This window comes from Coregonus clupeaformis, chromosome 13, assembly GCF_020615455.1.
Source record: "Coregonus clupeaformis isolate EN_2021a chromosome 13, ASM2061545v1, whole genome shotgun sequence".
In the NCBI taxonomy this organism is placed as follows: Eukaryota; Metazoa; Chordata; class Actinopteri; order Salmoniformes; family Salmonidae; genus Coregonus; species Coregonus clupeaformis.
Window position 1 is genome coordinate 29,725,528 of NC_059204.1, and position 23,136 is coordinate 29,748,663.

The following is a 23,136-nucleotide window of genomic DNA, read 5'->3' on the forward strand; positions in this document are numbered from 1 at the left end:
AGAAAATGATGCCCAATGTTGATATTTACATCTACATTTTAGAAATTTAGCAGACGCTCTTATCCAGAGTGACTTACAGTTAGTGAGTGCAACGAACCCACAACCCTGGCATTGCAAGCGCCATGCTCTACCAACTGAGCTACACGGGACATGGATATGAGTGTAACAGGTACACTACAGTATATAATTGTCTAACAGGAAGACTGTATGTATAGTTATCTATGTCTACCAGGTAGGCTCGTAGCCGCGGGAAGTAGGGGTGCTGAGGGGGCTGCAGCACCGTCTGATAAATTGAAATGAACCTGTATGTGATCTGTACCTGGAGTAATTCGGCAGTCTGCGTTGTCAGACCTGTGATGTCCTCTATCCTTTGGTTGACGCGCTCAATAACAGGGTCCTCCTCCCCCTCCAGCCACGCACTGAAGGACAACACATCCACTGACTCACCACAACAACAAGACTCATTCCCCAGAAATGAGGCATAACTAAACATGATCTACAGAGGGTGCCAAAACCCTGCTTACCCATAATGACTCACCTTTTGGATACCCTGTAGTTTGCTGTGGTCAGAACGCCTGTTTTAGGGTCTCTAACAGTAGCTCTCGCAAGCTATACAAAGATATACAGTATAAATTAATATTGACACCATCTTATGTTCCTGAGACATTCACTCTCTTATGATACAATGTTTTAATACTACCACTGAGACATACAGTATATTATTCCATCTATTAATAGAGATATTCTAAGGTTATAGTGGGCTTGCTGGCCCAGTTTGCTGCTCCTCTCACCCTGGGCTTGGCCAGCTGCTTGATCTTCTCCATCTCCTGGTCTGACAGAGCGTTGAGGTAGCGGACGATGTGCGGGCTGTCCCACTCGTCCTCCTCCTTCATGGGCTGGAGCAGCAGGCGAGGGTTCCTGTTCCCGTCATGGTAGCGGCAGTACAGCCGGCTGCGCCTCTCAGTGGTCTGGATGGGGTGGAGGGTGGAATGGGTTGGGAGTGTGAGTTATACTGGAATTCACATCTCATCTCCAAAACCCTGTTAAGCTACCTCACATCCCCTCTCCAGTGCTTAATTTGTCAATTGGGAGGTGCTGGAACAAAAAGTGAGCTGAGAGGGGGGTTGACCTGGGTGGTTCTGATGTACCGGAACGCATAAATTAAAAAATTGAACATTGCATGCATATCATCGCTCTTGCGTACTGGCATAGAGCAGTAGAGTAGAGGCGCTTGCAAAAGTTGTGCACATGGGGAGAAAAAATGTAAGCCTAGGGTCAGAGAAAAATTGGACCTTTTTATTAACGCATTTCATGCAATTCTACAAATTTTAGATGACTGGAGACTAGCAGAATATTTGTTAATACCTCACAAATGCTGTAAATTACAGCCTACTTTCACACTGACAAACTGAGAATCTCAGATCAATAAAAATGACCTTGTCTTGAATCCATCAGTAGCCTAGACCTAGGTGTGTGGAGACACACATATTGTACAATATGAGGAGGAAATGATAGTCCTAAAAAAGCTTTCCAGTTTCACTGACTCACCTAATGATGCATAGCTCACTCACCAGCGATGGCAGATGCGCTCGTGCCAAAAGCCTATATCTCTCTTGTTTTACTTTCTAAAACAATGCTCTTCGCTCAATAGGCCTATTTGGAAGTTGATAACATATTTGGTAGCCTACAGACAGATTTGTTTTTCCTGCGATTGTATTTCAAATATTGCGAAAGGCCTGTTTTGGCTACATGCTGTTCACTGACAGATTTGCTGCGCATTCCCGACTGTAGGCATGCCTTGTGATTGGGCTACACACAATCCACAGCTAGGCTATTACAATTTTAAAAAGCTATTGTTGATCCTCTGTGGCTAAATTATAGGACTACTCCTGGTGTAGTGTTCTGAATTATTTAATTTATTTCTGAACAGACAGAAAGTAATTTTATAACTTTGGCAAATGTAGTTAAATTGATCAGGGGTGCTGCAGCACCTCCAGCCAGTGGTGTAAAGTACTTTAGTAAAAATACTTGAAAGTACTACTTAAGACGTTTTTGGGGGGTTTCTGTACTTTACTTTACTATTTATATTTTTAACTACTTTTACTTTTACTTCACTACATTCCTACAGACAATAATGTACTTTTTACTCCATACATTTTCCCTGACACCCAAAAGTACTCCTTACATTTTTAATGCTTAGCAGGACAGGAAAATGGTCCAATTCACGCGCTTATCAAGCGAACATCCCTGGTCTTCCCTATTGCCTCTGATCTGGCGGACTCACTAAACACACATGCTTCATTTGTAAATGATGTCTGAGTGTTGGAGTGTGCCCCTGGCTATCCCTAAATAAATAAATAAATTATGCCGTCTGGTTTGCTTAATATAAGACATTTGAAATGATTTATACTTTTACTTTGATACTTAAATATATTTTAGCAATTACATTTACTTTTTAGACTTAAGTATATTTAAAACCAAATACTTTTACTCAAGTAGTATTTTACTGGGTGACTTTCACTTTTACTTGAGTCATTTTCTATTAAGGTATCTTTACTTTTACTCAAGTATGACAATTGGGTACTTTTTCCACCGCTGCCTCCAGCACCCTTCCCACGGCTATGATTCTATAAGGAAATTATTGATGAAGGTGCAAAGCTGGAGAGATGAATGTTGCAGGCTCATGTCTATCAGAAAGCTGGAGAGATGAATGTTGCAGGCTCATGTCTATCAGAAAGCTGGAGAGATGAATGTTGTAGGCTCATGTCTATCAGAAAGCTGGAAAGATGAATGTTGCAGGCTCGTGTCTATCAGAAAGCTGGAGAGATGAATGTTGCAGGCTCGTGTCTATCAGAAAGCTGGAGAGATGAATGTTGCAGGCTCGTGTCTATCAGAAAGCTGGAGAGATTAATGTTGCAGGCTCGTGTCTATCAGAAAGCTGGAGAGATGAATGTTGTAGGCTCGTGTCTATCAGAAAGCTGGAGAGATGAATGTTGTAGGCTTGTGTCTATCAGAAAGCTGGAGAGATGAATGTTGCAGGCTCATGTCTATCAGAAAGCTGGAGAGATGAATGTTGTAGGCTCATGTCTATCAGAAAGCTGGAGAGATGAATGTTGCAGGCTCATGTCTATCAGAAAGCTGGAGAGATGAATGTTGCAGGCTCATGTCTATCAGAAAGCTGGAGAGATGAATGTTGCAGGCTCATGTCTATCAGAAAGCTGGAGAGATGAATGTTGCAGGCTCATGTCTATCAGAAAGCTGGAAAGATTAATGTTGCAGGCTCATGTCTATCAGAGCAGAGAGAGATCATAGAAAGTGAATATCATTCTAGTTCTGTGAGAGATACATGTGCACGCTTCTCTCAGGAACTGTCACGCATTGGTCTATAGGCTACAATGTTGCCCGGGCCGGCCCAACACGAATCAATTCTTAGAATATCAGGCACGTTTTCACATTCGTTTTTTTAGGGGACAGGAGAATTAAAGAGAAGATAACTTGATTTGAACTCTGATTTGTTTTATTCAAATTTTTACATTGCCAACAGTGAAAATAATTTTTCATTCCATGAGAAAATGGGTTCCACAACAAAACAGTCCAAAACTAAGAGGTGCCGGGTCCTGTTCCGGCAGGATCCAGCTCAAATTAAGCACTGCCCCTCTCTAACAGTCCCTCATTCTTGTCACCACTCTGACAGTTTATTCATCATGGCCCTCTCTAGATTGATATTATCAAGGCATAGCCATACAGATTGCAAATCTAACTTTTTGTCCACTACCCCTAACCAACTGTCATTGAAGAATCTCAGACAATCAGTCTCTTACCATTTTGACTCCCTCTCCCCTGCACAGGGCCTCGTATATCTCCCTCTCAGGCAGGTAGTCACTGGGTCTCTTGTAGGTCCCCAGCTGGATGGGCTCCTCTGTGGCTGGCTCCTGGCCCTCCTGGTTCAGCTCCTTCAGCTGCTTGGACAGCAGCTTCTCAAAGTAACGCAGGTTCCCTCCTGCCCTCTGGTGGCTAGAGTCTGTAAGGACACCACGGGTCACGCAGTTACGCAGACTAACAGGACATGGGAATATGAGGGAAATGTATTAGAATCAGCAGTAATTAATTGTGTGATAGCACAATTCGACAAAGTTTAACTCTCATCACTGGTTTGAGTGAATAAGAACTGTCTCTCTTTGATGCTGTTAAATGCTACTAAAACAAAATAAATGTGTTCTGAGTCTCAAGGATAAGAAACACTGACATTGAATGTCTGAAATAAGATGCCTCCTTGTTGTCTTTAGAGTCAGTCAACTGCAGTTATTTCATAATTGCCATTCCGTCTTATGAGATGAGAGGCAGGATTATATGGCAACATCGCATTCAGTTACAGTGCATTCGGAATGTATTCAGACCCCTTGACTTTTTCCACAATTTGTTACATTATAGCCTTATTCTAAAATTGATTAAATTGTTTTTTCCCCCCTCATCAATCTATACACAATAACCCATAATGACAAACCATAAACAGGTTTTTAGAACTTTTTGCACATTTCTTACAAAACTGAAATATGACATTTACATAAGTATTCATACCCTTTACTCAGTACTTTGTTGAAGCACCTTTGGCAGCGATTACAGACTCAAGTCTTCTTGGGTATGAAGCCACAAGCTTGGCACACCTGTATTTGGGAGTTTTTCCCATTCTTCTCTGCAGATCCTCTCAAGCTGTCAGGTTGGATGGGGAGCATCGCTGCACAGCTATTTTCAGGTCTCTCCAGAGATGTTAGATCGGGTTCAAGTCCGGGCTCTGGCTGGGCCACTCAAGGACATTCAGAGACTTGTCCCGAAGCCACTCCTGCGTTATCTTGGCTGTGTGCTTAGGGTCGTTGTCCTGTTGAAAGATGAACCTTCACCCCAGTCTGAGGTCCTGAGCACTGGAGCAGGTTTTCATCAAGGATCTCTCTGTACTTGGCTCTGTTCATCTTTCCTTCGATCCTGACTAGACTCGCAGTCCCTGCCGCTGAAAAACATCCCCACAGCAACCACCATGCTTCACCGTAGGGATGGTGCCAGGTTTCCTCCAGACGTGACGCTTGACATTCAGGCCAAAGAGTTCAATCTTGGTTTCATCAGACCAGAGAATCTGGTTTCTCATGGTCTGAGTCTTTAGGTGCTGTTTGGCAAACTCCAAGCGTGCTGTCATGTGTGTTTTACTGCGGAGTGGCTTCCGTCTGGCCACTCTACCATAAAGGCCTGATTGGTGGAATGCTGCAGAGATGGTTGGCCTCCTTGAAGGTTCTCCAATCTCCACAGAGGAACTCTGGAGCTCTGTCAGAGTGACCATCAGGTTCTTGGTCACCTCCCTAACCAAGGCCCCTCTCCCCCGATTACTCAGTTTGGCCGGGCGGCCAGCTCTAGGAAGAGTCTTGGTGGTTCAAAACTTCTTCCATTTAAGAATGATGGAGGCCACTGTGTTCTTGGGACTTTCAATGCTGCAGAAATGTTTTGGTACACTTCCCCAGATCTGTGCCTCAACACAATCCTGTCTCTGAGCTCTATGGACAGTTCCTTCGACCTCATGGCTTGGTTTTTGCTCTGACATGCACTGTCAACTGTGGGACCTTATATAGACAAGTGTGTGCCTTGCCATATCATGTTCAGTCAATTGAATTTACCACAGGTGGACTCCAATCAAGTTGTAGAAACTTCTCAAGGACGATCAATGGAAACAAGATTCTGTTTTTAATTTTTAATAAATTTGCAAACATTTCTAAAAACCTGTTTTTGCTTTGTCATTATGGGGTATTTTGTGTATATTGATGAGGAAAAACAATTTAATCAATTTCAGAATAAGGCTGTAACGTAACAAAATGTGGAAAAAGTGAAGTGGTCTGAACACTTTCCGAATGCACTGTATTTTAGTTAGGTCAGTTGTCTTTTCAATTGGAATTAGTTATCTCGACAAAAAACTATCTACTGACAACTCCCTAGTACGCTATTTCCCTTTATTTACTTAAAATGCTTTAAAGGTGTAAGGGTTGGTGTGAGGTGTGACCCAGGTGCGGTGCAGGATAGACAGTAGGTAGTAAGCAGAGAAACAAGGATCTTTACTGGTGGTCCCAAAGCCAGGATACAAAATAACAGACTTGTCATTATAAAATAAAGGAGGAGCAAATTGGTCTCCAAAAACAGGCTGACAGCAAAAACACGAAATACTAACTACGACTGAAACAACACTTCTCAAGTACCTGTACATACGTCTCGCGATAAGACACTGATTTGTACTGCTTGGCATCGAGAAACTAGCAAGGGAACACAGGGAAGTGAGGGCATAAATAGACAGGTGGACAGGTAGACACAGGTGACTCCAATAGGATCATGATTAGTCCAGACTGTGAGTGAGGAGGTGCCTAAGGTTGTCGGAGGAGGACACCTAGTGGATCGCTCCGGAACTGCGACCCCCTCCTGTACAAAAGGGTTAGAAGTAGCACTTTTTCAGCCACTTTTCCTGCACATTTCCTGCCACAAACACAAAAAACATACCAAAACTAGGGACAACTACCCAGCAATACGTTATTCTAGATAACTAATGTTACTCTTTTAAATTTGATTCTTTCCTTGGTAAATATACATTTTAGTCATTTAGCAGACGCTCTTATCCAGAGCGACTTACAGGAGCAATTAGGGTTAAGTGCCTTGCTCAAGGGCACATCGACAGATTTTTCACCTAGTCGGCTCGGGGATTAGAACCAGCGACCTTTCGGTTACTGGCACAACGCTCTTAACCACTAAGCTACCTGCCGTCCAATATGACAGTGCTGGCAGATTTTCCTAGTTGTTCGCCTTGGTTTTGGTCCATTTAACTTCACATTCAAACAAAGCAACCAGATCTCCATAATTGCAGCCTTCAACACACAACATCACTGATGCAGTTTAAAATAGTAAACCATGACCACTCTCTGGGTTACACCCTGGAACTCTGGAAGATGTATATGAGAGTTGGAGAATGTGTGAGAATATTAGATTATGTGAGGAATGTGTGTGAGAGACAGAGTGAGAGTATAAGAGATTGAGATAGTGAGAATGTGTTTGAGAGTGAGAGAGAAAGACGTCTCTCCTGTTCTCAAACACCCTTAAAAATAAGCAGTGGTGTAAAGTACTTAAGTAAAAATACTTGAAAGTACTACTTAAGTAGTTTCTTTGGGTATCTGTACTTTACTATTTATATTTTTGACAACTTTTACTTTTACTTCACTACATTCCTAAAGAAAGTAATGTACTTTTTACGCCATACATTTTCCCTGACACACAAATGTACTCGTTACATTTTAAATGCTTAGCAGGACAGGAAAAATGCCTAATTCACACACTTATAAAGAGAACATCCCTGGCCATCCCTACTGCCCCTGATCCGGCAGATTCACTAAACACATGCTTCATTTGTAAATTATGTCTGGCTATCTGTAAATTAAACATGAAAATGATGCCATCTGGTTTGCTATAAAATAAGTAATTTGAAATTATTTATACTTTTACTTTTACTTTTGATACTTAAGTATATTTAAAACCAAATACTTTTAGACTTTTACTGAAGTAGTATTTTACTGGGTGACTTTCACTTTTACTTGAGTCATTTTCTATTAAGGCGTCTTTACTTTTACTGAAGTATGACAATTAGGTTCTTTTTCCACCACTGAAAATAAGCTCCTGGATATTAAACAAGTTCTGAAGATGTTTCAGCGGTATGTCGCGTGTGTGTCCTACCGATGGCCACTAGGCGGCGTGTCAGCTCGATGGCGCGGGACAGGTCTCCCATTTGGTAGACGGAGTAGCTGAGATAGTCCAGGACATCAGCCTTGGACACCACGTGCTCCTCCTCTGCATCCATCTGCCTGAGGGCCTGCTGCATCCACAGCACTGCATGGTAGTAGTCTGCCTCGTTGTACGCTGTCTTCCCCATGTCGTAACAGTCATCCACCGTCAGGATGGCGTTGTGGTGCATACCTGCAGTTATAATATAGTTAGGGTTGCAAAATTCACAGGTTTTCCAGAAATCCCAGTTGGAAGATTCCTGGAATCAAGAGGGAACAAGCAGGAAATCCGTGAATCCTCCAAACAGGATTTCTGTGAAACATTGGAATTTTGGGAAATTTTGTCACCCTTAGTATAGTGTAGTACAGTATATATAAATACACCATTCTGTTCTGTGTGAGGTTTCTCATTAGCACTTCATAGCAACTTCCATTAATACGACTGTCTATGAGCAGTGTATGAACTGTTTATGAGGTTTACTCCATTAAATTGCTCCATAAATCCATAATGGTGTTGTGATACCGTAGATTATGTTTCTACTGCAGCAATAAGAGGGTCATATCAAAACACATTGCTTTTGCAACCTTTTTCTGACAGAGTTGCCTGACTTGGTGGGGTGGAATACTAGGATAGGATGCACATTTGTCATAAAAATATATATACACAGTGAATGTGTGGCCAAAGCATCTGCTCTTGGTGTCAAGACTGTTCTGTTTGAGCTTGCATTTCTGGTGAGGTTAGACATCTGGCTGGAAGAAATAGAAACCACTCTGCAGTAGCACTTAGCTTGCTCAAAGCTTTCTGGAAGGCTGAGATATGCTCAGCTCATACACTGTGATAACACATATGGAGGCTTCTAGAATCTTCCTTGGCAGTGTTCGAGTGATTTTAACTGTGTCTGCATGGAGTCAGGGAGAGAACAACAACACTCCTTCTTTACCTGGCAGTTTGCCCCTGGAGAAACTCTCAGAGTCCAGTTTGTACGTGTCCTGGAGACGCATCAGTGCCTTGGCAGCACCTTTTTCATCCTCCTGGTCAGGGAAGTACTGCCTGTGTACTGTCATGTTAGAGATGAACCCTGAGGAGGGACCACAGTGATACAGACACAGAGTGAAACAGTGAAAAATTATTCAAATCTTGTGAGTCATTGAAGGCTTCGTCCCAAATACCACTCTATTCACTTTATAGTGGACTACTTTTGACCAGGGCCCATTTGAGCGATTTAACCAACATTTCTGTTATTTTTTGGTTTTTAAATAACTAATTGACCGACGTCGGTTCAATTATTTGAATTCCATTTCGTTCCTTTTTTTCTGTGAGCTCGATGCTCAGTTTCTGTAGAGATAAATCAGATCAAGCCCGAACTGTGCGATGTAGTAGGGAGTTGTAGTTTCCAACAGGCCAACATTCTACATAGTTCAGTGCAGAAAATGTGGTAATTAACTACAATGACCATAATCCATTGCGTTTCCACTTACTTGTCCTTTCTGTGTGAAGCAGACACGGAGACAGAGAGAAGAGAGAACGTGCGAGAGGGATAGAAAGCAGTTGCTTCGCGAACCGGAAAATACATGATCGAAGTGATTGATTGTTGGTATTCAGCAGTCCTAAAGTATGCCTTATTTACTTTGAAGAACTACTAAAATAGTAATTTTGTCAGAGAGCATAGGCAGCAGCTTTATAGCGATGAGAGGATGACTTGGAATAAAGTCATCAAATAAAACAAATATTTTATTAATGTAAAGTCATGTGAATTAAATGATGGTTAATAAGTGATAAGCAGTAATGGGCAGTCACTACCATCATAGCACTTTTATTAATTGTTTTATTCTGTGTTGTTACAGCATTCAACCCACATAATGTATAGTGCATTTAATGTCTAAAAAAAGTACAAAAATCTAAAACTGTGATTATTTTCTATACATTCGAACCGAAACCGAACCGACCTCAAAAAGTACTAATCACTCAGCACTAATAGGGTGCCATTTGGGACGCATACAAATAGTAAAAGGCATCAAGCACAGAACATCTGCAGTGGAGTTGCCTGGTGTGCACTGCTATAATGTGTGATCTAGAGCGTGAGGTTAAGATAACTAGAGGATGTAAACTGTGATTCTAGTCACGTATAGCAGTGGTTCTCAAACCTCTCCTCAGGGACCCCCAGACATTTCACAATTTTGTTGTAGCTCTGAACTGGCTCACCTGATTCACCTAATCAAGGGTTTGCTGATTAGTTGACAAGTTGAATCAGGTGTGTTAGCTCTGGAATATATCAAATACATGGAACGGCTGGGGTCCCAGAGGAGAGGTATGAGAACCACTGACGTAAAGGCTAAGAGCTCTACGGGGAAACACAAGGGAGACTAGCTGATATAATAAGGTTATCTCCAGGTCTTTTTGTTGCCTCTGGTGATGGCTAGATAACAAACACACAGAGTGTGTTACGATCCATTCCTAATATCAACAAATACACTGGAACTTCCATTTAGCCTCCTTCCAGACATCTGACAACATAAAGATGTTGGTGGGTCCACATTTACACACAGCTGCATGGCTGTGCATACAGCATGCAAAGACAAACATATAGGCAAGACAACAGACAAACACACACACACACACACCCACACACACTGAAGACGTGACCAATGTAAACAGATGCAGTTACAGCTGGACATGAAAGATGACAGCCAGTGTTCTCTCTCAGCTCCACTCTACTCTGCAGATGTGGGGGTGGAGTATGATGGATCACAATTGGCCCGACACCCCCTTCTCCACAAGCCTCCACACAGAGAAGAAGAAGCTGTAACCTCTCCCTCCCTCCATCCCTATCGTACCGTCTGAGGGGTCCTGCAGCACCAGGCTCTCCAGCTCGGACCACTCCGTGTTGAGTCTCTTCATCAGCTTGTAGGCGTTGACGGGGTGGGCCAGGTAGCCCTCTGGGTCTGAGGTGGAGGCACGCGTCAGCACGTCCAGCTTGTTGGCCCAGCTACAGCACAGCACATGGAGGGAAAGAGTCAGGTTCAGTCCAGTAGAAAATTATCTCTAATCGTGCTACAATGCGATTATTGATAATTTCTCAAACTGGCCTATTCCATCTCTGTCAGTTAGGCTTATTCTGGCAAAGGAACATCATTGAAAAAAAGGCTAAAAGGATTCTATGGTTACAGATTGTAGTGTTCACCTTTTCACAGCATCTAGTTTGGACTCCTCTGCTTTGATGTATTCTTTCAAGGACTGAACCAACTCCTTCTCTGTGTATATCAGGTCTGTCATTTGACCTAATAGAAGGTTTAAGGAAAAAAGCAATTCTGTGAAGTTGAAACTGAAGATGACCCATTCAATATCCTGAAGCTTTTGTGTTAGAACTGTTAGGCAACCAGGTCGAGTCATTTCCCATGATCATCATTTCCTGAGAGAAAGTGGACATGGAAAGTGCTTCGGTTTAATGGTCTGTGAAATATTTTAGCTATATTCTGAACAGTTTCGTACACAGACTTTAGTAAGTGAAAATGCAAAATACCTCTCAACACGTAGCCTCCTCTGCTGAGATTGTATAGTATTATGTGTCCAACCACACAGCATTGTAAATACCCATGGGTCTTTGAGGTAAGGGGGCGGGGATGCCGCTGTATGCAGAAAACAATTCCATGGCAACGCTGGACAGTTAGGAGTGAGCTCGATGCGGTTGCCAGAAGGAGAGTGAAACAGCTTCACAACACATTTGTATCTTAGTCTAATGGCAGCCAAACTAAGCAAAGTAAAGTAAATTACACGGATGACTTCAACTAACATTATACAGTCTGCTGGTGCCAATTAAGCTCAAAATGTTATTTTAGAAATTGGACTGAATAAGAACAACTGCTACTTGCTTAGTTACTAATATGTGCTGTACCGAGAAAATCTGTTAATGAGGCTGCTTTAAATTATATAAAATCTCCTAAGCCTTGTCTGACGCAGGTGTTTCCTTCCTTTGATTGCTTTTATGCTGCTTTTATGCGGGTCAGATGTGAGGAGAGTTCAGAGACTTAGCAAATGTGTTCTCGAGAGATTTTTTAAAAGCTGTTGACCACTCTGGAGGTTGGGTGAGAGAAAGAATGTCTGTCAACTCTAAGACAAAGAGACCTTGTAGGCTGGGGGTGTAAAGCTCTGTCTTCTCAATAGCATACTGTACACAACAAATACAGATGTATCAACATGCTGGGAAAGGCAGCAATTCAATAGCCTGTAGTCAAACTCAACTCTGGACCTTGAAGCCAGTTCCACTACGTTTCTTCATTGGGATCTTTTATGGGATCTTTTATTTAAGCTCATGAAACATGGAACCAACACTTGACATGTTGCATTTATATTTTTGTTCAGTATATGATAGGAATTAGGAACTAAGGATGACTGATGTCCAGGTTTTTTCTGAATCAAAATGGGGCTTAGGTGGTGGGCGGGGGCGTGGCAGTGGGTGTGGCTGACGTTGCACTTTTGAGGCCCTCCTCTTGGCCGCAGAGACAAAATGTGGCTGTTTAAAAGCTAATTTCATGCTATTCAAAAAAAAAAAAAACTCCATGGGGCTGAGAGAAATAAAACTGTTTTACAGCTAATTTCCTGCAATTCTACAAATGTGACATGGCTTATGTCGTGGTCTTATGCCATCTGAGTGACTCAAACATTATAACAAAATCAATGTGGGTCCCATGCCATGACAAAAATACTCCTGAATGCATCATTTTTGTCATTTTAGATTCTCCCTGACTGTCTAGCTTTTATTTTGGTGTTTGTTAGATCTCAAATATGATCTTATTTAAATACTATATAGGTCCATTATCTTTTCTGCATACTCAATATCTGGGTTTAGTCGTTTAAGTTTACACTGAAAAAGTTGTATTATTATTTTATTTTATTGTTTGGACTTTGGTGATCTGAATAAAAAACACTTAGGCAGCCCACCCAATACTTTTCTATGCAGAAAACACCCTGATGTCATACATATAAGAGTAATGGTATACTTATATATTTTGAATGGTAAAGGCCTACACTACAGAGGTGTAATGGTATAGGCATACAGTACATATAGGCTTACCTATAGAGGTGAAGACTTCAGCCTGTACGCTGCAGCAGCAGACCAGAGCCAGGGAGAGGAGGGACAGGTATTTTCTCATTGTACTGGTAGACAAGACCTGCAATGACATCATCCAATCACGTCAGCCAGTCATTCAATTCAATTCAACGTTATGTATCCCCTCAGGGGCAATTAAGAAAGGCAAGTCAGTTAGTCAATCAGGCATATCCTTTTCATTTTCCACACAACAAATTACATTAGGCTACTATACTTTCTGAGATGCAATATGGGAAAAATTGTTTAACTGGCAATGTCTCCATTATTAAAAAGTAGTCTGTGCAATTGTCACGAGAATTTCTATCTCTAATTAATCAAACTTAATGCTCTGAATAATTCCCAGAGGGTGTAAATTCTCTGGTTTAATCATGAATTAAACAAAGGTCCGCAACCAGCAAGAATGATCTGTATTTTTAATCATGGAGAGCTCTGGCGCCAAAAAACATACATACAGCTTTTATATCCCTTGACACACAAAGACACTTTGCTCCGCCCACCTTTCCCATGGTGGAAAAATAAGAAAACCCCCCGTTTAGTAATAATTAAATCCAGAAATGTTTATGATCTGTTTTGTAATTAACCATTTAAATTATCCAATAATCCAATAATGCTGTGTGTTTACAGTTTCCAACAGGCCTTTTCCTATTCTGTGAGCCAATACTGGCCAGTTGTTACTTGGTAGGCCCTGTGCTGTCTGGCGGCTTGTCATCTAAGTCTAAAATGGATGCAAAACCAAGGGCCTTCAATGGGGCTGGCCTGCCACATGCCTGATGAGAAAGGATGACTAATAGGGTGAATCTTGAAAGTATTTTCCTTGACTCATCACATCCGCTCTCCTCGCCTCCTAAAACACATGCGCCGAATACAACAGGTGTAGACCTTACAGTGAAATGCTTACTTACAAGCCCTTAACCAACAATGCAGTTTTAAGAAAAATAGAGTTAAGTAAAAAATATTTAAGTAAATATATATATTTTTTAATAATTATTAAAGAGCAGCAGTAAAATGACAGTAGCGAGGCTATATACAGGGGGTACCGGTACAGAGTCAATGTGCGGGGGCACAGGTTAGTCAAGGTAATTGAGGTAATATGTACAGTGCTGTGAAAAAGTATTTGCCCCCTTTCTAATTTTCTCTACTTTTGCATATTTGTGATACTGAATGTTATCAGATCTTCAACCAAAACCTAATATTAGATAAAGGGAACATAAGTGAACAAATAACACAACAATTACATATTTATTTCATTTATTTTAGCTGCAATGACTCCAACCAAATGCTTCCTGTAGTTGGTGATCAGTCTCTCACGTCGCTGTGTATGAATTTTGGCCCACTCTTCCATGCAGAACTGTTTTTACTCAGTGACGTGTGGGTTTTCAAGCATGAACTGCTCGTTTCAAGTCCTGCCACAACATCTCAATTGGGATTAGGTCTGGACTTTGACTAGGCCATTCCAAAACTTCCAATTTGTTGCTTTTTAGCAATTTTCATGTAGACTTGATTGTGTGTTTTGGATCATTGTCTTGCTGCATGACCCAGCTGCGTTTCAGCTTCAGCTCACAGACGGATGGTCTGACATTCTCCTGTAGAATTATCTGATACAGAGCAGAATTCATGGTTCCTTCTATTAAGGCAAGTCGTCCAGGTCCTGAGGCAGCAAAGCATCCCCAAACCATCACACCACCACCACCATGCTTGACCTTTGGTATGATGTTCTTATTGTGGAATGCAGAGTTTGGTTTTCGCCAGACATTACTGGAACCATGTCGTCCAAAAAGTTATACTTTTGAATCATCTGTCCATAGAACGTTCTTCCAAGAGTCTTGATGATCATCCAGGTGCTTTTTGGCAAACTTGAGTCAACTTTTTGGACGAGATGGGTCCCGTTATGTCTGGCGAAAACCAAACTCTGCATTCCACAGCTTAGTGATGAGCTTTGAGGGCACTATGGTGTTGAACGCTGAGCTGTAGTCAATGAATAGCATTCTCACGCAGGTGTTCCTTTTGTCCAGGTGGGAAAGGGCAGTGTGGAGTGCAATAGAGATTGCATCATCTGTGGATCTGTTGGGGCAGAATGCAAATTGGAGTGGGTCTAGGGTTTCTGGGATAATGGTGTTGATGTGAGCCATGATCAGCCTTTCAAAGCACTTCATGGCTACAGACGTGAGTGCTACGGGTCAGTAATCATTTAGGCAGGTTACCTTAGTGTTCTTGGGCACAGGGACTATGGTGGTCTGCTTGAAACATGTTGGTATTACAGACTCAGTCAGGGACAGGTTGAAAATGCCAGTGAAGACACTTGCCAGTTGGTCAGCGCATGCTCGGAGTACACGTCCTGGTAATCCGTCTGGCTCTGCGGCCTTGTGAATGTTGACCTGTTTAAAGGTCTTACTCACATCCCCTGCGGAGAGCGTGATCACACAGTCATCCGGAACAGCTGATGCTCTCATGCATGCTTCAGTGTTGCTTGCCTCGAAGCGAGCATAGAAGTAATTTAGCTTGTCTGGTAGGCTCGTGTCACTGGGCAGCTTGCGGCTGTGCTTCCCTTTGTATTCTGTAATAGTTTGCAAGCCCTGCCACATCGACAAGCGTCGGAGCAGGTGTAGTACGATTCAATCTCAGTCCTGAATTGATGCTTTGCCTGTTTGATGGTTCATCTGAGGGCATGTCGGGATTTCTTATAAGCGTCCGGGTTAGAGTCCCGCTCCTTGAAAGCGGCAGCTCTACCCTTTAGCTTAGTGCGGATGTTGCCTGTAATCCATGGCTTCTGGTTGGGGTATGTACGTACAGTCACTGTGGGGATGACGTCATCGATGCACTTATTGATAAAGCCAGTGACTGAAGTGGTGTACTCAATGCCATCGGAAGAATCCCGGAACATATTCCAGTCTGTGCAAGCAAAACAGTCCTGTAGCTTAGCATCTGCGTCATCTGACCACTTCTTTATTGACCGAGTCACTGGTGCTTCCTGCTTTAGTTTTTGCTTGTAAGCAGGAATCAGGAGGATAGAGTTATGGTCAGATTTGCCAAATGGAGGGCGAGGGAGAGCTTTGTACGCGTCTCTGTGTGTGGACTAAAGGTGGTCTAGAGTTTTTATTTTCTCTGGTTGCACATTTAACATGCTGGTAGAAATGAGGTAAAACGGATTTAAGTTTCCCTGCATTATAGTCCCCGTCCACTACGACTGCCGCCTCTGGATGAGCATTTTCCTGTTTGCTTATGGCCTTATAACGCTCATTGAGTGCGGTCTTAGTGCCAGCATCAGTTTGTGGTGGTAAATAGACAGCTACGAAAAAAAGGTCTGGTTACCAACTACAGTGTGTCTGGATCATGGGTTCATGGGGTCATGGGGTTAGGGGGTCATGGGGTCATGGGGTTAGGGGACAGGCAATGTGTACTAGACAGCTGCTTCATCTGCTTCCCTAATGGTTAAGAAGCCCAAAAACCTGTCTGGCTCACAAATACAGAGGAATTACTTGGTTGAAAGAAATACTCATTCGACCAAAGACAAAACAACATTTTCCACTTTCTCTCTCCTGTATAAAACCCCAAATACTGTTGACATAGACACACATGACATACTTCAGAGAGAGAGAGAGTTTACAGTGAGGTTATACATGGTGTGAAGCAGCATTGTGCAGAGTGTCTGTTTCTAAACTCTCTCCGGCTGCTTCACCACATCATTCCTCAGGGATGACAGTTTACTGCCAGTTTGTCTAATTAAGCACAGCTCATTCCACACTGTCTGGACCACTATACCCCTTTCTTCTCCTTAATCCAGCTCTAATTTGGGATTACCACCAACAACAACGTCTGGTAAAATACAGTGTGATATCTAATTGTCAAACAGAGCTCATGAATTTGAAGCATGCTAAAGGTGCTCTCTGGAGAGGGATAAAACTAGCTTAATCAATAACTGTTTGTGTCAAGATTATGACAACGGATGTAAAATTCTTAAATATTTGTGACTAGTCCTACATTATGCTTCAAATTGTTTATTACTATGCTATACTTTTGAAAGTGAAACACTGAAAGAGGAGGGCAGAATTGATAGATTTATATGTACAGTATATGCCATCATTTTGCAAACCATAGTTTTTATCAAAATGATGAGTCCAACAACAATTTTGTGATGTTGTGAGCAGAGGGAGAGGAGGAGGAGCAGAGATGGCTTCTAGCTAAAACACTACCTATGTAGCTGACTGTGGCAGTCTTTTTCAAATATAACTGATGATAAATGCATTAATTTTTATGCAAAAAGGCAAATAAATGGTGGAATTTGACTAATTCATGATAAATGCAGATATTTGGTTGGAGAGGAGCATACCATTGCTGTCACGGTTTCGGCCGAGGCTGCCTCTCCTCCTTGTTCGGGCAGGCTTCGGCGCTCGTCGTCTCCGGAATTCTAGCTGCCACCGATAGATGTTTCATGTTTGTTTGCTTTTGTCTGTTTGTGTCACACCTGTTTCTGTTTTACGTAATTAGTGTCCTATAAGTTTCTCGTTGTGTTTGTCATGTGTTGTGTATGATTGTTTTTCGTCAGTGTTGTGTTTTGCTCGGTTGAGCATATTTTCTCCACTGCGCTGGAGCACAGTTGCACTTGTTCGGTGCACCACTTCGTTTGTCGCACCTGTTTGTGCGCATTTGCCTTTTCGCCTTGTGCGTAGTTTAGCTGTTGGGCTTAGTTGTCCCGTTGCCTGTGTTGGGCCAGAAATACAGCATTTGGAACCTACCGTCGGCGTCCTGCATTTGATTTCCTACACTACACCTACACACGCCTTGACAGAATCATACACCAGCCATGGAATCAGCAGGAGCCGAAGCAGCCCAGACAAGACTGGAAGCCCAGGTTCGGGACCAGCAAGATCAACTCCTGCAGATGGGGAACGCCCTGCAGGAGGTGATTACCACACTCCGAGGCTGGGGTTCGCCTCCACCACCGCCCGCCCTGCCAGCACCATCGGCCAGCCCGCCCATTCCAGCGCCGGAACCGCGAGGAGTCCGACTATCTCTCCCGAGGGCTTACGACGGGACAGCGGCTGGGTGTCAGGGATTCCTGCTCCAGGTAGAGCTATACCTGGCCACCGTGCACCCGGCACCTTCAGGGCATGAGAGCGTGTCCGCCCTGATCTCCTGCCTGGCCGGGAAAAGCGTTGGAGTGGGCCAACGCGGAGTGGAGGAAGATCGACGCCACGACCATCACGTACACCGAGTTCTCCCGCCGCTTCAGGGCGGTGTTTGACCATCCCCGGAGGGGAAAGCGGCGGGGAGCGTCTGGTCTTCCTCCGACAGGGGAGGAGAAGTGCCCAGGAATTCGCGCTCGAATTCCGTACTCTGGCGGCAGATGCAGGGTGGAATGATCGGGCCCTCATCGATCTATACCGATGCAGCCTACGGGAGGACGTCCGTCGGGAGCTGGCGTGCAGGGACACCAGCCTCACTTTCGACCAGCTGGTGGATATGTCCATCAGGCTGGATACCCTGCTGGCTACCCGCGGACGTCTTGCGGAGGGTCCGTCCATTCCACCCTCCAGCGCCTCCGAGCCTTGTCCCATGGAGCTCGGGGGCGCTGGCGCTAGAGAGAGGAGGAGTCGGCAGGCTAGGGGGTCCATCCACTGCACCAACTGTGGTCGGGGAGGACACACCGCGGCTAGGTGCTGGGGATGGCCTCCTAGGGGAGATGACGACAGGCCCCGCACTGGGATTCCTTCCAGGTGAGTAGGCGCCCCACTCACCCAGAGCTCTCTGTTGCCCATTTTTGTATGCCTGTATGTTTTCCACAGGTAGCACCTCATGCCCAGCATAAGGCGCTGGTAGATTCAGGCGCAGCTGGGAATTTTATTGATCAAAAGTTTTGTTTAGCGTTAGGGATTCCCCTCATTCCTGTTGATGTTCCTTTTCCCGTTCACGCCCTAGATAGTCGTCCGTTGGGTACGGGCTTGATCAGGGAGGTCACGGCGCCACTTAGGATGTGTGCGCAGGGGGGATCATCAGGAGATGATTCAGCTGTTCCTGATTGACTCTCCTGCGTATCCGGTGGTGCTGGGCATGCCCTGGTTGAGTACCCATAACCCAGTGATTTCGTGGCAGGAGAGGGCTCTGATGGAGTGGTCTGCTCAGTGTGTGGGTAGATGTTTGGGCGTTTCCGTAGGGGCTACCTCGGTGGAGAGTCCAAACCAGGTGCCCGCATTGCACATTCCACCTGAGTATGGGGATTTGGCTATTGCGTTTAGTAAGGCGAGGGCGACGCGGTTGCCACCCCATAGGCAGGGGGATTGTGCGATAAACCTCCAGGCAGGAGCTGCGCTCCCACGGAGCCATGTGTATCCTCTGTCTCAGGAGGAGAAGAAAGCTATGGAGATTTACATAGACGAATCACTGAGACAAGGATACATACGGCCGTCCACTTCCCCGCGTCCTCGAGTTTCTTTTTTCGTGAAGAAAAAGGATGGTGGTTTGCGCCCATGCATCGACTACCGTGGTCTCAATCAGATTACGGTGAAGTATAGTTATCCACTCCCGCTGATTGCGACCATGACTGAGTCGTTGCATGGGGCGCGTTTCTTCACGAAACTAGATCTCAGGAGCGCGTACAACTTGGTGCGCATCAGGGAGAACGATGAATGGAAAACAGCCTTTAGTACCACCTCGGGCCATTACGAGTATCTGGTCATGCCATACGGGTTGATGAACGCTCCATCAGTTTTCCAATCATTTGTGGATGAGATCTTCAGGGACATGCAGGGGCAGTGGGTGGTGGTGTACATTGATGACATTCTCGTGTACTCACCTACCCGTGTCGAGCATGTAGCCCTGGTGCGCAAGGTGTTGCGGAGGCTGGTGGAGCACGACCTGTATGTGAAGGCAGAGAAGTGTCTGTTTTTCCAGGAGTCGGTCTCCTTTTTGGGTTATCAGTTGTCTGCGTCAGGGGTGAGGATGGAGGTAGATCGAGCGTCGGCCGTGCGTAATTGGCAAACACCAACCACTGTGAAGGAGGTGCAGCAGTTCTTGGGGTTTGCAAATTACTACAGGAGGTTTATCCGGGGTTTTGGACAGGTGGCAGCTCCCATCACGTCTCTGTTGAAGGGGGGTCCGGTGCGTCTGCAGTGGTCGGCCGAGGCGGACAGGGCGTTTGGGAGGCTGAAGGACCTGTTTACCTCGGCCCCGGTGCTGGCGCACCCGGATCCCTCTTTGCCGTTCCAAGTAGAGGTGGACGCGTCGGAGGCCGGTTTAGGAGCCGTGCTTTCACAACGATCTGGCGCGCCACCTAAACTCCGCCCCTGTGCTTTTACTCTAAGAAGCTCAGTCCGGCGGAGCGGAACTATGACGTAGGGGACAGGGAGCTGTTAGCCGTGGTACAGGCTCTAAAGGTGTGGAGGCACTGGCTTGAGGGGGCTCAACACCCTTTCCTCATTTTGACGGACCACCGTAACCTGGAGTACATCCGGGCGGCGAGGAGGCTGAACCCTCGCCAGGCAAGATGGAGTATGTTCTTGACCAGGTTTACGTTTAAGATCACGTACATCCCTGGGTCACAGAATGGCAAGGCAGATGCGCTGTCTCGGCGGTATGACGCGGAGGAGAGGTCCGTGGAGCCCACTCCCATACTGCCTGCGTCGTGTCTGGTGGCGCCCGGTAGTGTGGGAGGTCGATGCTGAACTCGAGCGGGCGTTACGCACCGACCCTAGTCCATCACAGTGCCCGGAGGGTCGGAAGTACGTTCCGCTCGAGGTTCGGGATCGATTGATCTATTGGGCTCACACGTCACCCTCCTCTGGACATCCGGGTATCGGCCGGACAGTGCACTGTCTTAGTGCCAAGTACTGGTGGCCCACGTTGGCTAGGGATGTGAGGGTTTATGTTTCCTCCTGCTTGGTGTGCGCCCAGTGTAAGGCGCCTAGACATTTACCTAGGGGTAAGTTGCTACCCCTGCCCGTTCCACAACGGCCATGGTCCCACCTCTCAGTGGACTTTATAACAGACCTTCCCCTCTCCCAAGGGAATACCACCATCCTGGTCGTTGTGGACCGGTTCTCTAAGGCCTGTCGTTTGCTCCCCATGCCGGGTCTTCCCTACGGCCCTGCAAACTGCCGAGGCACTGTTTACCCATGTGTTCCGGCACTACGGGGTGCCCGAGGACATTGTGGCTGATCGGGGTCCCCAATTCACCTCCAGGGTCTGGAGAGCGTTTATGGAGCGGTTGGGGGTCTCGGTGAGCCTCACCTCGGGCTACCACCCGGAGAGTAATGGGCAGGTGGAACGCGTAAACCAGGATGTGGGTAGGTTTCTCAGAACATACTGCCAGGACCGGCCGGAGGAGTGGTCAAGGTACGTTCCCTGGGCCGAGATGGCCCAGAATTCCCTACGCCATTCCTCCACGAACCTAACCCCATTTCAATGTGTGTTAGGTTACCAGCCGGTTCTGGCACCCTGGCAGCAGAGCCAGATCGAGGCTCCTGCGGTGGATGAGTGGGCGCGGCGCTCGGAGGAGACTTGGAACGCTGCACACGTCCACCTGCAGCGGGCCCTCCGACGTCAGAAGGCGAGCGCTGATCTCCACCGCAGTGAGGCACCGGTGTACGCACCTGGTGATCGAGTCTGGCTCTCTACCAGAAACCTGCCCCTCCGCCTGCCCTGTCGGAAACTGGGTCGGCGGTTTGTAGGGCCATTTAAAGTCCTGAGGAGGTTGAACGAGGTTTGTTATAGATTACAGCTTCCTGTGGAGTATAAGTGTATTAACCCCTCGTTCCATGTGTCCCCTTCTCAGGCCGGTGGTAGCGGGCCCACTCCAAGAAGATGAGATCTTGGAGACTCCTCCGCCCCCGTTGGACATCGAGGGGCACCGGCGTACTCCGTGAGATCCATCTTGGATTCGAGACGTCGGATGGGGGTCTCCAGTATCTAGTGGAGTGGGAGGGGTACGGTCCGGAGGAGCGGTGCTGGGTGCCGAGGAGAGACGTGTTGGACCCGTCGCTCCTGACGGAGTTCCATCGGAGGCATCCGACGCGCCCTGCGCCGCGTCCCCCTGGCCGTCCCCGAGGCCGGAGTCGGCGCGCGTCGGGAGCCGCGCGTCAAGGGGGGGGCACTGTCACGGTTTCGGCCGAGGCTGCCTCTCCTCCTTGTTCGGGCAGGCTTCGGCGCTCGTCGTCTCCGGAATTCTAGCTGCCACCGATAGATGTTTCATGTTCGTTTGCTTTTGTCTGTTTGTGTCACACCTGTTTCTGTTTCTGTTTTAGTGTCCTATAAGTTTCTCGTTGTGTTTGTCATGTGTTGTGTATGATTGTTTTTCGTCAGTGTTGTGTTTTGCTCGGTTGAGCATATTTTCTCCACTGCGCTGGAGCACAGTTGCACTTGTTCGTGCACCACTTCGTTTGTCGCACCTGTTTGTGCGCATTTGCCTTTTCGCCTTGTGCGTAGTTTAGCTGTTGGGCTTAGTTGTCCCGTTGCCTGTGTTGGGCCAGAAATACAGCATTTGGAACCTACCGTCGGCGTCCTGCATTTCATTTCCTACACTACACCTACACACGCCTTGACAATTGCTAAATGTTATTTAGCAAAAAACACCCAAACTAGTGGGTAAAGTTCTGTATTACCGAACAGGCACGCAGGGCACGCGCCCCGGGCCCCGACCTCCAGGTTGGGGTCGACCCAGATAGCATATGAACACATCATAAGCAATGGCAATATGTGTAGAATTGTAGGAAATCAGCTTTAAAACTGCAAAATGTTCTCTCACCCTCATGGCAAAATGTGTAGTCCTGCAGTTCTGACCATTGGTATTGCTACTCTTGTAGAAAGGACATAGAGGACAATGTGTGCAGTAGGAGCTTATCCTGGAAAGCATAGTAAAAGTTTCTGACTGAGAAAACAGGAAAAGTTTACTCATCTTACTTAATCTCCTCCATCTGGGGCATGTTCTGCTGCTGGATCTCAGCTGAAATAAGTTCCATGGAAGAGCATCTGGCTTGTACAAGCAATGGTTGTCTAGGGCCAGTCAGATTCCCAATAGGGGAAATCTCTATTTCACAACTCCAATTAGTGAGGAAAGGGGTCCAATATGGAAAACAATACACTATCTTTATCTTTGTGGGTGTACTGATAAAAGTGACAATACTACAGTAAGTTTTGCACTAATACAAACAGGTTTATATTAGAGCCCGACCGATATATCGGTTCACCGGTATTATCAGCTGATATTGGCCTTTTACAGCTATCGGTATCGGAAGATAATT

At 45.5% G+C, this 23,136-nt stretch overlaps 1 protein-coding gene across 1 annotated transcript in view; it reads right to left on the minus strand.

Annotated features, from left to right (window-relative positions):
- The window catches only part of p4ha2 (procollagen-proline, 2-oxoglutarate 4-dioxygenase (proline 4-hydroxylase), alpha polypeptide 2), a 44,244-nt gene that overhangs the window by 15,398 nt on the left and 5,710 nt on the right, over nucleotides 1-23,136 (minus strand). The window contains exons 2-10 of the mRNA XM_041893624.2: nucleotides 12,869-12,965; nucleotides 10,979-11,075; nucleotides 10,632-10,783; nucleotides 8,738-8,875; nucleotides 7,750-7,989; nucleotides 3,822-4,021; nucleotides 792-968; nucleotides 539-609; nucleotides 320-419 (exon numbers count right to left, since the gene is read on the minus strand). Of these exons, the coding sequence (XP_041749558.1) occupies nucleotides 320-419; nucleotides 539-609; nucleotides 792-968; nucleotides 3,822-4,021; nucleotides 7,750-7,989; nucleotides 8,738-8,875; nucleotides 10,632-10,783; nucleotides 10,979-11,075; nucleotides 12,869-12,947 (1,254 nt within the window). The 5' untranslated portion in view covers nucleotides 12,948-12,965. The remainder of the gene's footprint in view (nucleotides 1-319; nucleotides 420-538; nucleotides 610-791; nucleotides 969-3,821; nucleotides 4,022-7,749; nucleotides 7,990-8,737; nucleotides 8,876-10,631; nucleotides 10,784-10,978; nucleotides 11,076-12,868; nucleotides 12,966-23,136) is intronic.